Consider the following 15,727-nt stretch of genomic DNA (forward strand, 5'->3'; position numbering starts at 1 on the left):
GTGTATACAAGCCCAGTCGCTCCAATCTTTCAAATTATGACACTCCTGCCATTCCGGGAATTAACCTTGTAAACCTATGCTGCACTCCCTCAATAGCAAGAATGTCCTTCCTCAAATTTGGAGACCAAAACTGCACACAATACTCCAGGTGGGGTCTCACCAGGGCTCTGTACAGCTGCAGAAGGACCTCTTTACTCCTATACTCAATTCCTCTTATTATAAAGGCCAGCATGCCATTAGCTTTCTTCACTGCCTGCTGTACCTGCATGCTTGCTGATGTACAGGAACACCTAGAACACATTGACAACACATCCTTTCTGAGATACAGGGCCCAAAATAGTTGACAATATCCAAGTGCGGCCTAACTAGTGTCTTATAAAGTCTCAGCATTAACTCCTTGCTTTTATATTCTCTTCCTCTTGAAATAAATGCAAACATTGCATTTGTCTTCTTCATCACAGATTCAACTTGTAGGTTAACCAACTGTGGAGTCTTGCAAGAGGACTCCAAGTCCCTCTGCACGTCTGATCTTTAATCCATCTCCCCACTTGGATAATCATCTGCACTAATGATCCTTTTACCAAATCCATTACAATACATTTCCCAACACTGTATTCCATCTGCCACTTTTTGCCCATCCTTTTAACTTGCCACAAAGCCATCAATTCCGTTATCCAAATCACTGGGAAACAGTGAAAAGTAGTGATTCCAATACTGACCCGAAGGATACCATTAATCACTGGCAGCCAACTAGAAAAGACCCCTTTTGTCCCCACTCACTGCCTCCTGCCTGTCAGTCCTCTATCCATGCCAGTATCTTTCCTGTAACACCTTAAGATTTTATCTTGTTTAGCAGCCTCATGTGTAGCACCTTATTAACTGCCTTCTGAAAATTCAAGTAAATGACTTCCATTGCCTCTTTTGTCCTCCCTGCTTGTTATTTCATTTGAAGATTTCCTGGGCAAGATTTTCCTTTATAGAAACTATGCTGACTGACTTATTTTACCATTAGTCTCCAAGTACTCAGAATCCTTATTTTCAATAATAGACTCCAACATTTTTCCAACCACCCAGGTTAGTCTAGCCAGCCTATAATAGCCTTTCTTTTGCCTTCCTCCCTTCTTAAAGAATATATCCTGTCACACTCTCAGCAAAACTTGCATCACTCTAAACTACAGCAAATCTGCCATGTACAGGTCCAAATCTGAAAGATTTGAAAGAGGTGGATTGGATACCCTCATCCCATTAAAAAACCCAGAGCAACACAAATGCCAACAGAAGCTCCAAAGACCTCATTCCTAGGAGAGGAAAAGACTTCACCGAGAAGATGGGCTACACATGGCTAAGTATAGCTCCAACATCACCTACAAATTTGCTGACACCACCACTGTGTGGGCTGTATCAAAGGAGGTCATGAATCAGAATACAGGAGGGAGATTGAATATTTGGCTGTGTAGTGTAATAACAACCTCTCACTCAATGTCATTAAGACCAAGGAATTGATTGTAGATTTCAGGAGAGCATCAGTAAATTTAAATTTCTAGGAGTCACTATTCCAGAGGACCTGTCCTGGGCTCATCATATAAATATTGTGAAGAAAAAAACAACAGCACCTCTGGAGTCTGTGGAGGTTTGGCAGACATCAAAAACCATGGCATGGTGGAAAGTGTGTTGACTGGCTGCATAACAACCTGGCCTGTGAGCGGAAAATTCAACAAAAGATAATGGATTCAAGCTCAGTACATCACGGGTAAAATCCTCTGAGCCATTGAGCACATTTACACAAAATGGTGCTATAGAAAAGTAGCATCCATCAAAAGATCCTCACAGCTGCCCTCAGGTAGAAGGTGCAGATGCCTCAGGACTCACACCACCAGGTTCAAGAACAGTTATTACCCCTCAACCGAAAGCCTCTTGAACAAAAGGGATAACTACACTCATTTAAGGACTCTTGTATGGTTATTTCATGCTTGTTATTTAGTGCTATTTATTTATATCTGCATATGCAGTTCACATTTCTTGATGTTTACAGTTACGGTTTTACAGATTTGCTCCAGCCCCACAGAAAAGGAATCTCATGGTTGTATGTGGTGACACGTACTCTGATAATAAATTTGAGTTTGAACATGGGGACAACTTAAAGACCAGCCTTGGACAGAGGACTCTGGAGAGCTGCCGTTTGCAGCTCAGTATGCTTCAGTAGGAGTGATAGGCATAGTCCCCTTGCAAAGAAAGAAAAAGACACGGTACAAATAAGGGAGCTACCAACTTCTCACCTGAACATTGTAGGTGATGGAACAGTATATCCAAGTGCACCAGGAGACTGATTCATCTTTCTGTCCAAATGAAATGACTTCGGATCTACTGGATTGACCTGCACATAAAAAAATTCATTCTGCTTAACATTCAATAACAATCTCATACTGAAATTTGAAGCATTTTGGAAAAAAAAAGTAATGTTTTCCTCAACCTCTCTTCCTAGAGTAGGTGCAGTGGTATGAAAGCTGGAGTGAAGTACTCGTCTGGGAGCCCCTGGAGGGACGGTTTGCGCCTGTGACTGATGCAGAGACTGCGGAAGTTGAACCAGGGGTTGCTGCATGGATCCAAACCCAGGGACTGACAACTGGGAACCCAACATAGGCACCAACATCTGTTGATAAAAGCATTCTGCAGTAAGCACAGGAAAAGAGAAACGAGGCGAGGGGTTCAAAGTAATGAACAATGACAAAAAAAAAAGGACGAAATCAGGAGTTAGAATCCCTGTCACCAAAGCCTTAAATTGTTAGTAATTACAATGTAGCATTAGTCTGAACTATGACTTTGCTGGCTTCTAATTTTATAACAATTGCCCTAGTTTCAAGTTACAGTCAATAGACAGTAGGTGCAGGAGTAGGCCATTCGGCCCTTCTAGCCAGCACCGCCATTCACTGTGATCATGGCTGATCATACACAATCTGTACCCCGTTCCTGCCCTCTCCCCATATCCCTTGACCCAGCTATCTATAAGAGCTCTATCTCACTGTTGAATGCATCCAGAGACTTGGCCTCCACTGCCTGCTGGGGCAGAGCATTCCACATATCCACCACTCTGGGTGAAAAAGTTTTTCCGCATCTCTGTTCTAAATGGCCTACCCCTTATTCTTAAACTGTGGCCTCTAATTCTGGACTCACCCATCAGCAGAACCATGCTTCCTGCCTCCAGCATGTCCAATCCCTTAATAATCTTATGTTTCAATCAGATCCCCTCTCATCCTTCTAAATTCCAGTCACACCACATCCTTGTATGACTAGTGCAGGGTGTGAGCCCCAACACCTATGCTGATGCTTTCCAAACAACTGCTGACCCACACTTTCAGCTAAATCAGGCTGGAGTGGCATGGACCTGACATAAGAGGGCAGCTGCATTTGCTGCAGCACCCCATATGGATTTAAGCCTCGTATCAGGATAGAAATTTTTCCTTTCACACCATGCTCCTCCAGACCTTAAATAATTTGGACCTGCAATGGCCTTGGGATAGGTTGTGTTAGACAATTCATTCCTATGTTAATAGCCTGATTTTTCTAGCAACATTCGCGTCATCAAAAGTCACTGCTGAGGAATACCTGGTGGAGGGGGCCACTGGACATCGGTGGTGCAGTGAAGTAGTTGCTCTGACTGGGCTGCTGCAGCGGAGAGGAGTAGAAGTCAGATGGTTGGGCCAAGCCTTGCCGCATCTGCAGGAAAGGTTCAGACACATCAGCGTTGAATGCTAATTATCCAGCCAGTGCCTTTCTCCCCCGGTCTGAAATGTCTCATACTGAAGGGTATGCATTTAAATAAGAGGGGAGAAATTTAAAGATGTTTGGGGCAGATGTGACAGAAGTGTTTAAGAGGCTCATGAGTAGAAACACGAGTAAGCAGAGAATTGAAGGATACTGATCACGGGCAGACAGAAGGGACATTATTAACTTAATTAGTACTGCAAAACATCATTGGCGAAAGGGCCTGTTCCTGTGCGATCCAGATGCATATAGAAGCCATTGTCTGACAAATGTACAAAATTAACCAGCTGTTCAATTACATGTATAGTAATGATCAAGCAGAGTTAGACTATGCTATTTGGCTTTGCACAATAGCAGTGATTTCAAAGAAACACAAGATTCTTCGAGATCTTACATGGCAGGTACCAACAGGATGCCAATACCAATACTAGCAAATACCGAGGTGCTCTCAGGCTGAAAGAATGGGATGAGAAAGGTTAGTCAGAGGGTTATGAATCTTTGGAATTACCTACTGTAGATGATCATTGTTGCTCAGTACACAAGTTGCAAGAAACAGATTTTAGGAAAACCAAGTTAGTAACTGAGGATTGAGCAAAGTGGATGCAGGACACCACTTCACTGAACAGCCAAGAGGTTATTCAAAGGGAATCAAGGCATAGTGCGGGACAGTACAGACAAGGCACCAAGCTCCCCTAAATGAGCCCATTTTAGTAAAAGTGTTTGATGAGGCGTCTCCAGCACACTAACCTCGTCCAGTGATTTTACACTCAAGCACTGCTACTTTGCTTAAAAAGAAAGGCCGTGAAGATTTCACTTTCTGATCAGAGTAACATGTTGAACAAAACAGTTTGCCAGGGAGAGATACCCTGCAATGAACTCAGATTTTGCTTAATCCATAAAAAACTTTCTGGCAGACGACCGGAATGCCCCAGAGGCAGCTGTCAGTTACCACACAACGGCCTCACTTTCATAGGTAACTCAACCCTTATCCTTGGGAGCTTAGTTTTCACATGGAAGCTCACAACTAAATGACACGGGTGAACAACTGAAGGCTCATCCCAAATGGTTTCAGACAGGTGACAGATTAGTACATGATGTGACTGTTTGAGCATCTACCCAGGGTATAAACGTGCTCAAGTTATTCTTTACTTCTGAGATATGGAACTCAAAGGAAAACTATCCTTCCAGCAATGCCTGAGGTAGCAGTACCCACACATGCTGATGTGTCTTGCATGAAACCTTCTTCTGTGACACAAGTTAGAACTGAAAAAACAAATGCAGGACTGAAGGTGCTGGTTTTTAATGCGCAAAGCATTCAGAGTAAGGTGGATGAACTCGTGGTGCAATCAGAGATTGGTCAGTATGACACTGAGTCATGGCTGAAAAGCAGCCATAGTTGAGAGCTTAACATCAAATGATATACTTTGTATCGAAAGGAAAGGCAGGTAGGCATAGGTGGTGTAGTTCTGTTGGTAAGAGATAAAGTTCCATCTTTAGAAAGAGGTGACATAGGGCCAGAGAATGATGAATTCTCTGACATTTGAGTGATCTTTGCAATGACTGCAAAAGTAATGCTCTGCCCCAGAAGGCCGTGGAGGCCAAGTCTCTGGATGCTTTTAAGAGAGAGTTAGATAGAGTTCTTATAGATTGTGGGGTCAAGGGATATGGGGAGAGGGCAGGAACGGGGTACTGATTGTGGATGATCAGCCAGATCACAGGGAATGGAGGTGTCCTGCACCTACTGTCTATTGTCCATATAAAAAAAAGAGGAATCATATATCGGCCTCTAAATGGTAGCCAAGATGTGGGGTTGAGATTGCAAAGGGAGCTGGAAAAGGCATGTAATAAGGGTAATGACAATTGTAATGGGGGACTACAATATGCAAGGAGATTGGGAAAGTCAGGTTGGCGTCGGATCGCCTGAGGGGGTATTTTTTCAATGTCTTTAAGGTAGTGCTTTCATTTTAAAAAAGAGCAGCTTGAGCTTACTTGGGGAAAGGCCATCTTAGATTGGCTGTTGTGTCACAACCCAGATCTGATTAGGGAGCTTAATGAAAAAAGCCCTTAGGAGGCAGTGATCATAATATGATTGAATTCATACTGCAATTTAAGAGTCGGAAGCATAAATCACATGTATCAGTATCACAATGGAATAAAGGGAATTACTGAGGCATGAGAGGAGCTTGCCCAGGCAGATTGGAGGAGGATACTGGTGGGGATGAGAGGAGAGCAGAGACAGCTGAAGTTTCTGGGAATAGTTCACAAAGCACAGCATACGACCATAAGATGTAGGAGCAGAAATAGGCCATTCAGCCCACCGAGTCTGCTTCACCATTCAATCACGGGTTGATCCAATTTTTCCCGTCAGCCCCACTCCCGCCTTCTCCCCATATCGTTTGAGGCCCTGGCTAATCAAGAACCTATCTATCTCTGCCTTAAGTACACCTAATAACTTGGCCTCCACAGCCACTCATGGCAACAAATTCCAGATTTACCATTAACTAAAGTAATTCTCCACATCTGTTTTAAATGGACGTCCTTTAATCCTGAAGTCATGCCCTCGAGTCCTAGACTCCCCTACCATAGGAAATAACTTTGCCATATCTAATCTGTTCAGGCCTTTTAACTTTCGGAATGTTTCTATGAGATCCCCCCTCATTCTCCTGAACTCCAGGGAATACAGCCCAAGAGCTGCCAGACATTCCTCATGTGGTAACCCTTTCACTCCTGGAATCATTCCTGTAAATCTTCTCTGAACCCTCTCCAATGTCAGTATATCCTTTCTAAAATAAGGAGCCCAAAACTGCACACAATACCCCAAGTGTGGTCTCACAAGTGCCTCATCGAGTCTCAACATCACATTGCTGCTCTTAATGAATGCTAACATTGCATTCGCCTTCTTCACCACCAACTCAACCTGCAGGCTAACCTTCAGAGTATCCTGCACAAGGAAACCCAAGTCCCTTTGCATCTCTGCATTTTGAATTCTCTCCCCATCTAAATAATAGTCTGCCCATTTATTTCTCTCACCAAAGTGCATGACCATATTCTTTCCAACATTGTATTTCATTTCCCTAAACTATCCAAGTCTCTCTGCAGGCTGTTTCCTCAACACTATCCGCTTCTCCACCTATCTTTGTATCATTGGGATTAATGGATTTGTGGCTAAATTTGCCATAGTACAAATTATTGACATACATCATAAAAAGCAGCAGTCCTAACAATGTCGCCTGTGGAACTTTACTGGTAACTGGCAGCCAGCCAGAATAGGATCCCTTTATTCCCACTCTGTTTTCTGCCGATCAGCCAATGTTCCACCTATGCTAGTAATTCACTGTAATTCCATGGGCTCTTGCTAATTCCATCTTGCTAAGCAGCCTCATGTGTGGCACCTGGTCAAAGGCCTTCTGAAAATCCAAGGATAGATATGTCCCACAGAAGTTCACTAATCATAAGGACAAATGGCAAGTGTAAGTAACTGAGGTTGACAAGGGAAATTAAGGACTGCATAAAAACCCAAGGAAAAGGGATATAAGATAGCTAAAGTGTGTGGGGAGCTGGACAATTCAGAAGCTTTTAAAATCCAACAGAAGGCAACTAAAAAAATCTAACAAGGAAATAGATAAAATATGAGGACAAATAATATAAAGCAGGATACCAAAAGTTTTTTCAGTTATATAAAATGTAAAAGGGAGGTGAAAGCTGATATTGGACCACTGGAAAATGATGCTGGTGAGGTAGAAATGGGGACAAAGAAATGGCAGATGAACTTAATAGGTACTTTGCATCAGGCTTCACTGTGGAAGACACCAGCAGTGTGCCAGATGTCTCTGAGTGCCAGGGAGCAGGAATGAGTGCCATTGCTATTGCAAAGGAAAAAGTGTTGGGCAAACTGAAAGTTCTTAGGTGGTTAAGTCACCTGGACCAGATGGACTACATCCCAGAGTCTTGAGAGGTTGCTGAAGAGGTATCCAAAGCATTGGTCGTGACCTTTCAAGAATCAATAGATTCTGGCATGCTCCCAGAGGACTGGAAATGGCAAATGTCACTCCACTCTTCAAGAAGGGAGGAAGGCAAAAGAAAGGAAATTATAGGTCAATGGTTGGGAAAGTGTTTGAGTCCATTATTAAGAATGAGATTTCGGGGTACTTGGAGACAAATGATAAAATAAGTCAGCAAGCTTTCTGTAGCCATGTAATAGATTTGTCAGGCAAGAGTTCTTTGAGGAAGTACCAAACAGGGTGGACAAAGAAAAGGCAGTGGATGTCATTTACTTGGATTTTCAGAAGGCATTTGATAAGATGCCACACACAAGGCTGCGTAACAAGATAAAATCCTCTGGCTTTACAGGAAAGATACTGGCATGGATAGAGGAATGGCTGATAGGCAGAAGGCAGTGTGTGGAAATAAAAGGGGCCTTTTCTGGCTGGCTGCCAGTGCCCAGTGGTGTCCCTCAGTGGTTAATATTGGAACCACTGCTCTTCACATGGTCAATGATTTGGATAATGGAATTGATGGCTTAGTGGCAAAGTTTGTGGATGATAAAAAGATAGGTGGAGGGGTATGTAATGCTGAGGAAGATGGTTCGGGGGTGGAGTTTCAAGATGGCGACGTAAGCATCTGCCTTTTAGGCGCTCTTTACTTTTTCAACTATAATCACCCTTTAATCAAATCTTTTCGAACCTAATCATATGAGTCGATACTTTTGATTAACTCTTTTTTTCTAAAACAATATTTGATTTAATCTTGTCAAACTTAAAATGGCTACAAGCAAGAAATTGTCTAAGGATCCTCTATCCATCGACGCTATTTCTCATCTTCTGGACGCTAAACTTGGAACTCTGGAAAGCAGGCTAGAAAGTAAATTGGAAAGTAAACTGGCAAGTTTGGAAAATAAGCTTACCACGAAAATATCTGAACTCGAAGGATTTGTTAGATCGCTTGATACTAAGCTTCAATTGCAGGCATCAGAAATTCAGCGGCATGAAGATAAGATCACGACTCTTGAAAAATTAATTTGCGAAAAAGTACGTACAATTGAAGCGCTGGAGAAGAAGGTACACTCGACTGTTAAAACATTAGATCAGTATAAGTTTAAAATTACTGATCTTGAAAATCGATCTCGCAGACAGAATTTGCGAATTATCGGGTTCCCTGAAAAAGTTGAGTCCGGTGATTTAACGGAATTTTTCTCTAAATTATTGTGGGAAATTTTTGGTGCTGAAGGTTTGCATACTAAACCTGTTATCGACCGCGCTCACAGAGTTGTGAGGTTTTCAGCTGCGAGTGGCAAACCACGAGCTGTGACTGTTCGCCTTCATTATCTTCGGGAGAAAGAGCTTTTAATTCGATTAGCTCGTAAAAAAGGTATGATTTCTCACAACAGCAACACATTTCGAATTGTTGAGGATTATTCATTCGAAGTAATGAGAGCGAGAATTGCTTTTAAACCACTGATGGCAGAGATTCATTCGATTGGACTTAAACAAGCTGTGCTGTCTTTACGACAGTTATTTAGTTTATAATATTTTCGCTTAGTAATTCATTCAATAGTATTTTCTAGTTAGAATTAGGAGTGTTTAAAGTATATTCATTGCATGTAAAATATATCGGCATGTGATGACGTCACATCCGGTTTCGCCGCGTCTTGTGGGAAAACACCGGTTTGAAATTAGCGCGAGGGTGGGGGCTTTCCACGAGGCTCACCTGAGCACAAGCAGTTTTGCAGGCATGAGAAATCACAGTGAGAGCAACGCTGTAAGTTAATAGATAATCGATATATTGAACTAAGATGTTAACGCTGATCCTGTTAGAAGTAACGACGGTAGATAATGTTTATGCTTTTGTTAGTTAAAGAATCGCGGATAGTTTGCATGGAAGTGTATTTAAAGTAGTCAATGGAGCAGGTAAACTCTCCCTGTATACTGCACCTTAGTGTAATGTAGTTATAGTCACCTTTGCAAGTATTTACACTTGAAATGTGATATTAAGGAAGGAACAAATACTGTATCAATCTTGTATTGTTTTATCAACAGTTTTCACCATATGTTAATGTGAAGAGTGAACAGTAAATGGTTAATCTTACTGCGATCTGGTTTGCATTGGCTGTGGTTTATCCGGACGTTAAATTCGGCGTTTCGTTACACCCGAAGGAGAACGTTACAGTGAAAAAGCGGCATTATCAGGTGTTTCAAGTGCTGCAATGTCAGCTCAATCCAGCATCAAGTCGACGCCGCCCAGCGACAAGGGCAGTAAACCGACATCAAGTAAGCCCACTCAGGCGTTATCAGGTGTTCCAAGTGCTGCAATGTCAGCTCGATCCGGGATCAAGTCGATGGCGCCCAGCGACAAGGGCAGTAGAACGACATCAAGTAAGTCCACACAGGCAAGAGCCAAGGCAGAAGCCGCCAAGGTGCGACTGCATTACGCCAAACAAGAGGCAGTTTTGAAAATGAAACTGGCCACCAGAGAAGCCGAAATCCAGAAAGAAAGGGCCGCCAGAGAAGCCGAAGAGGCTGCCAGACAAAGAGAAGAGGCTGCCAGACAAAGAGAAGAGGCCGCCAGAGAAGCCGAAACCCAGTTGGAAATGACAAAAATATCGACAGAGTTGCATGTGCTGCAGCTAGATGGAGAAGGAGAAGCTGCCAGGGTGGAAGCAGAGTACATAGAAGAAGCTGAAGGGTCGCGTGATCTGACCGAAACAAGTTCTGCTTTGGAAAGGACCAGACTGGAACGCACGAGCGACTATGTACAATATCAAGCAGACAGGCAGGCTCGTCTCCCCTCTCCATACCTATTCGATAATTTCCCCAGCTACGAGGAAGAGAATTTACCCTCGCGGCCCCGCGATGAAGTCAAGAATGAAAGAGCTGACAACCGATATACTTTGACACCAAAGTTGCAAAGTTCGATGCGAAGAGACGCGGAGGTTGAATCCAGGATGGCAAATTCCATGAGAAACGTGCGTTCTCAGTCATATAGGCGCCAACGTACTTCTCCAGCCCGCATGCCGCTTGCAGCCGATCCCACGCTGCAGTATTTAGCACGACGGGATCTCGTCACTTCGGGACTGTACCAGTTTGACGATAAACCCGAAAATTACCGTGCTTGGCTCTCCACATTCACCAACGTGATTGACGGGGTCCAGCTCAGTGCAACCCAAAGGTTGGACCTTATGGCGAAATGGCTGGGGAAAGAATCACGCGACCAGGTGAGACGCATGCGTTCAGTGTACATCAACAAACCTGAGCTAGCCTTAAGCGAAGCGTGGGAGAGACTTTGGGAGAGATATGGGGCCCCCGACATTATTGAAGCGGCGCTATATCGACGTCTGGAAAACTTTCCTAAGGTGTCAGCCAAAGATCACTTTAAGTTAAGAGAATTCGGAGATTTACTCATGGAGATCCAAGGCACCAAAGAAGATGGCTATTCAGCTGGTCTAGTATTCCTAGATACTCCATCCGGGATTAGACCAATTGTGGACAAACTTCCATTTGGGCTGCAGGACAAGTGGCTGACTGTTGCCTCAGAGTACAAGGAAGACCACGATGGTCGATTTCCTCCCTTTAAGCACCTCACTAGGTTTGTGTGCAAGGAGGCGAAGAGGCGAAACGACCCTAGCCTTGTAGGTCCAGGAAGCAGTTCGATTTACACCAAGCCAGGCAGATCTGTTTCGAATGTTTTCAACATTGATAAACCCGTGTCAGTGCTCAAGACCGAAGCCCTTACGACTAACAACGACCCTGGCAAGTATTGTCCATTGCATAACAAACCTCACCCCCTGAAAGCATGCAGAATGTTTAGGGAAAAACCTCTTGAAGAGAGGACGGCTCTTCTCAAGGAGAAAAGAATATGTTTTAGATGCTGTTCCTCAACCTCTCACCTCGCCAGAGAGTGTACGATCGCCGTGAAGTGTCAGGAATGTGACAGCCCAGATCACGTCGAGGCCATGCATCCCGACCTGTCACCGCAAACCGAGAGTGCTCCTTCACCCCCACAACAGGACGGCGGGGAGGGAGAGGCTCACTCTAGGTCAATAGCTGTCAGCACGAACTGTACAGAAGTTTGCGGTCAAGCTCAGTCAAGTCGTTCTTGCTCCAAGATCTGCCTCACTAAGGTGTACCCTAAAGGAGCCAAAGACAAGGCCATCAAAGCCTATGTGATTCTGGACGATCAGAGCAATCGTTCACTAGTCAGTCCAGAGTTCTTTAAATTGTTCAACATTGAGAGTGAGCGGTTCCCATACTACCTCAAAACTTGCTCAGGCAACATGGAAACCCAAGGAAGGAAGGCAGAAGGCATCCAGATCGAGTCCCTGGATGGTAAAGTCGTCATCTGTCTCCCTCCGCTCTTAGAGTGCAATGAAATCATGAATAACCGCGCTGGGATCCCGACACCAAGTGCGGTGCTACACCAGCCGCATCTCCACCACATCGCCAAACACATCCCAGAACTGGATCCGAAAGCGGAAATACTCCTGCTATTAGGAAGAGATGTTATCCAGGTACACAAGGTTAGGCAGCAGATCAATGGACCACTCAACGCCCCCTTCGCGCAACGTCTGGATCTGGGCTGGGTGGTGATAGCAGAGGTGTGTCTCGGTGACGTACACAAACCGATGGTTAACACACTCAAGACCAATGTGCTAGAGAGTGGCCGCCATTCAATCTTTCAACCCTGCCCGAGTGTCCCGTGCATCAAAGAAGCACAACAAGACATTACCAAGCGTAAAGTAACCGACGAGACGCTAGGTCAGTCAGTTTTCGTTCAAACCGAGCACGGAAACAAACTTGCACAATCAGCTCAAGATACCATTTCTTTAAAACCCAAAGACACCAAGGTCTTCAGAGATGAAGCAAATAATGGGGTTGCCCCATTGCCAATCAGAGAACCACGCCAGCGCTCACCAGATAACAAAGAGCAGGCAGTCAAACGGTTCACGTCCTTACGGAAAACCTGGAAAAGGAAACCTGAGATACAGCAACGCACCCGATTGGCCCACGAGGTACTGTGCACCCTAATGGCAGAGGTCACAGCCATTATAAACGCACAATCATTCCTACCTGTGTCTTCTGACCCAGAAAACCCCTTTATACTTTCGCCATCAACGCTCCTTACGCAGAAGGCAGGAGCACCTCCTCCACCAGGAGACTTCTCAGACAAGGATTTGTACACAAAGCAATGGAGACAAGTCCAGGCTCTGGCAAATCAGTTCTGGTCCCGCTGGAGACAGGAATATCTACCCTCGTTGCAACAGAGACGAAAGTGGACAGAACCCCGCAGGAATCTTCAAGTCGGAGACCTAGTCCTGCTCAGGGACAAGCAGATCACCCGCAACAGCTGGCCAATGGCCAGAATCACTGCTACATTCCCTAGCGAGGATGGACATGTCAGGAAGATCGAATTGAAGACTACCGACCAAGGCGATGTGAAAATTTACCAAAGGCCAGTTACAGAAGTTATTCTACTTCTACCCAATGACTGATTAAGAGACTAAGTTTGTACTCTGCTCATTGTGACCTTACGAAGGTCAAGCGGGGAGTGTGCTGTCTTTACGACAGTTATTTAGTTTATAATATTTTCGCTTAGTAATTCATTCAATAGTATTTTCTAGTTAGAATTAGGAGTGTTTAAAGTATATTCATTGCATGTAAAATATATCGGCATGTGATGACGTCACATCCGGTTTCGCCGCGTCTTGTGGGAAAACACCGGTTTGAAATTAGCGCGAGGGTGGGGGCTTTCCACGAGGCTCACCTGAGCACAAGCAGTTTTGCAGGCATGAGAAATCACAGTGAGAGCAACGCTGTAAGTTAATAGATAATCGATATATTGAACTAAGATGTTAACGCTGATCCTGTTAGAAGTAACGACGGTAGATAATGTTTATGCTTTTGTTAGTTAAAGAATCGCGGATAGTTTGCATGGAAGTGTATTTAAAGTAGTCAATGGAGCAGGTAAACTCTCCCTGTATACTGCACCTTAGTGTAATGTAGTTATAGTCACCTTTGCAAGTATTTACACTTGAAATGTGATATTAAGGAAGGAACAAATACTGTATCAATCTTGTATTGTTTTATCAACAGTTTTCACCATATGTTAATGTGAAGAGTGAACAGTAAATGGTTAATCTTACTGCGATCTGGTTTGCATTGGCTGTGGTTTATCCGGACGTTAAATTCGGCGTTTCGTTACACCCGAAGGAGAACGTTACACAAGCTTTAAAGTTTCCAGCGAATCTTAGAATTACGTTGAACGACTACAGTCAGCAATTTTTTAAAACTCCGGAAGAAGCGAAGAAATTCGTTGAAGAATATCGATCTTCTAGTGCAAGTTGAACTATGTGTTATGCTGAAAATTTTTTGGAGAGAAGATGCCATTTCATTTTAAGTTTTAACCTATGAAGCTGGGTTATAACTTCTTATCCTGATCTACGGGTCTGGTTTCTTTTTTTTTTACTATCACCATCGTTTATAGATGCTTTTTTAACTTTTTATAATATCTCTTTTTTTTATTATTCTTTTTTCTGTTTCGGATATACACGCTTATATTTTGTAATAAGGATTTACTTTTTTTAAGATGTCGTTTCTTCTTCCCATAAGACTTTACTTTCTGTAAACATTTATCTGTCTGCCTGCACTTGGAAATGGGACGAATGTTTTGGATTTTTTTGGTCTTTTTTTATTATATATTGTAGAGTCTATTAAATCTTTTTTTTAATCCTATTTTGATAACTTTTTTTCTATTAAATTTTTTTAATAGATCGTTGAACTTACATTTATATTTTGTAATATGGCTTTTTCAAAATGTTGTTTCTTCTTCCCATAAGTCTTTGCTTTTGAAACGTCATTTTTCTTGTATTTGAACATGGAATTTTTTTTAAAGGTATATTACACTTTCAAATTTTAATGTTTATACCTTTTTTTATTAATGATCATTTGTTTTATTATATTATTTTTTTCATTCTGATTGATATACATTTTCTTTTTGCAAGCCTATATTTAAATCTGGGTGTTATATAGTTTTTTTAAAATCTTTTCATGGAGCTGCCATCTTGAAATGGGGTTAATATTAGTGTTAGTTTATGCGCCTGCCGCTTGGCTTTCTTTCGAGGGGTGGGGGGAGGGGGGTAGGGATCTTTTTTCACGCTTTTGCTTTTTATTTTTTTGCTTTTAGTTTATGGGCCGACTTTAAATTATTAATATTGTTGAAGTGTCATGTTCTCCGGTTGCTCCTGTACCATTTTTCCTTCTTCCTCAATTATGGGTTATGTGTTTTTTTCAACCTTTCATGGTATATACAATTAATATTAGCATGATGGACAAGTCTATTAATTTAATTTCTTGGAATACTAATGGTTTAAATCATCCGATTAAACATAAAAAAATATTTAAAGTATTCCATAGACTGAATGCTAATATTATCTTTGTACAGGAGACCCATATTAGGAGGGAGGATAATCAACACTTTTTTAGGTTCTGGAAGGGTCAACAATTTCATTCGAATTGTACTGCTAAAATTAGGGGTGTGTCTATTTTTATAGACCCCTCAATCTCATTTATACATCATGAAATTATATCTGATCCACAGGGCAGATTTTTGTTGATTACTGGTTCACTTTTTAACCGAAAAGTGGCTTTAGTTAATATTTATGCTCCAAATTTTGACTGCCCTGAATTTTTTAAACGTTTATTTACTACCGTTCCTAATCTAAATGAATATATGTTGATAATGGGTGGAGATTTCAATTGTTGTTTGAATCCTTTGATGGATAGATCTAAACCTATTCGAACTCTTCCGAATAGATCAGCTTTACTTATTAACTCTTTTATGGTCGATTCGGGAATTACTGAAATATGGCGGTTTTTGAACCCTAAAGATAAAGAATTTTCATTTTTTTCACATGTATATCATAGTTATTCTAGAATTGATTATTTTCTTATTGATCATCGTTTATTAGCAGATG

The 15,727-nt window shown here is 42.4% G+C and overlaps 1 protein-coding gene across 4 annotated transcripts in view; it reads right to left on the reverse strand.

The window, feature by feature from the left end:
* LOC132394582 (protein PRRC2A-like) overlaps window positions 1-15,727 on the reverse strand; it is a 146,874-nt gene that overhangs the window by 11,533 nt on the left and 119,614 nt on the right. For 3 of the 4 annotated variants that reach the window (XM_059970899.1, XM_059970897.1, XM_059970896.1), the window contains 3 exons: window positions 3,604-3,714; window positions 2,471-2,650; window positions 2,277-2,395 (listed from right to left, as the gene is read on the reverse strand). In XM_059970899.1, coding sequence (XP_059826882.1) covers window positions 2,277-2,395; window positions 2,471-2,650; window positions 3,604-3,714 — 410 coding nt within the window. The remainder of the gene's footprint in view (window positions 1-2,276; window positions 2,396-2,470; window positions 2,651-3,603; window positions 3,715-15,727) is intronic. The other variant, XM_059970898.1, reaches the window with a different exon arrangement.

This window comes from Hypanus sabinus, chromosome 5 (genome assembly GCF_030144855.1).
Source record: "Hypanus sabinus isolate sHypSab1 chromosome 5, sHypSab1.hap1, whole genome shotgun sequence".
In the NCBI taxonomy this organism is placed as follows: Eukaryota; Metazoa; Chordata; class Chondrichthyes; order Myliobatiformes; family Dasyatidae; genus Hypanus; species Hypanus sabinus.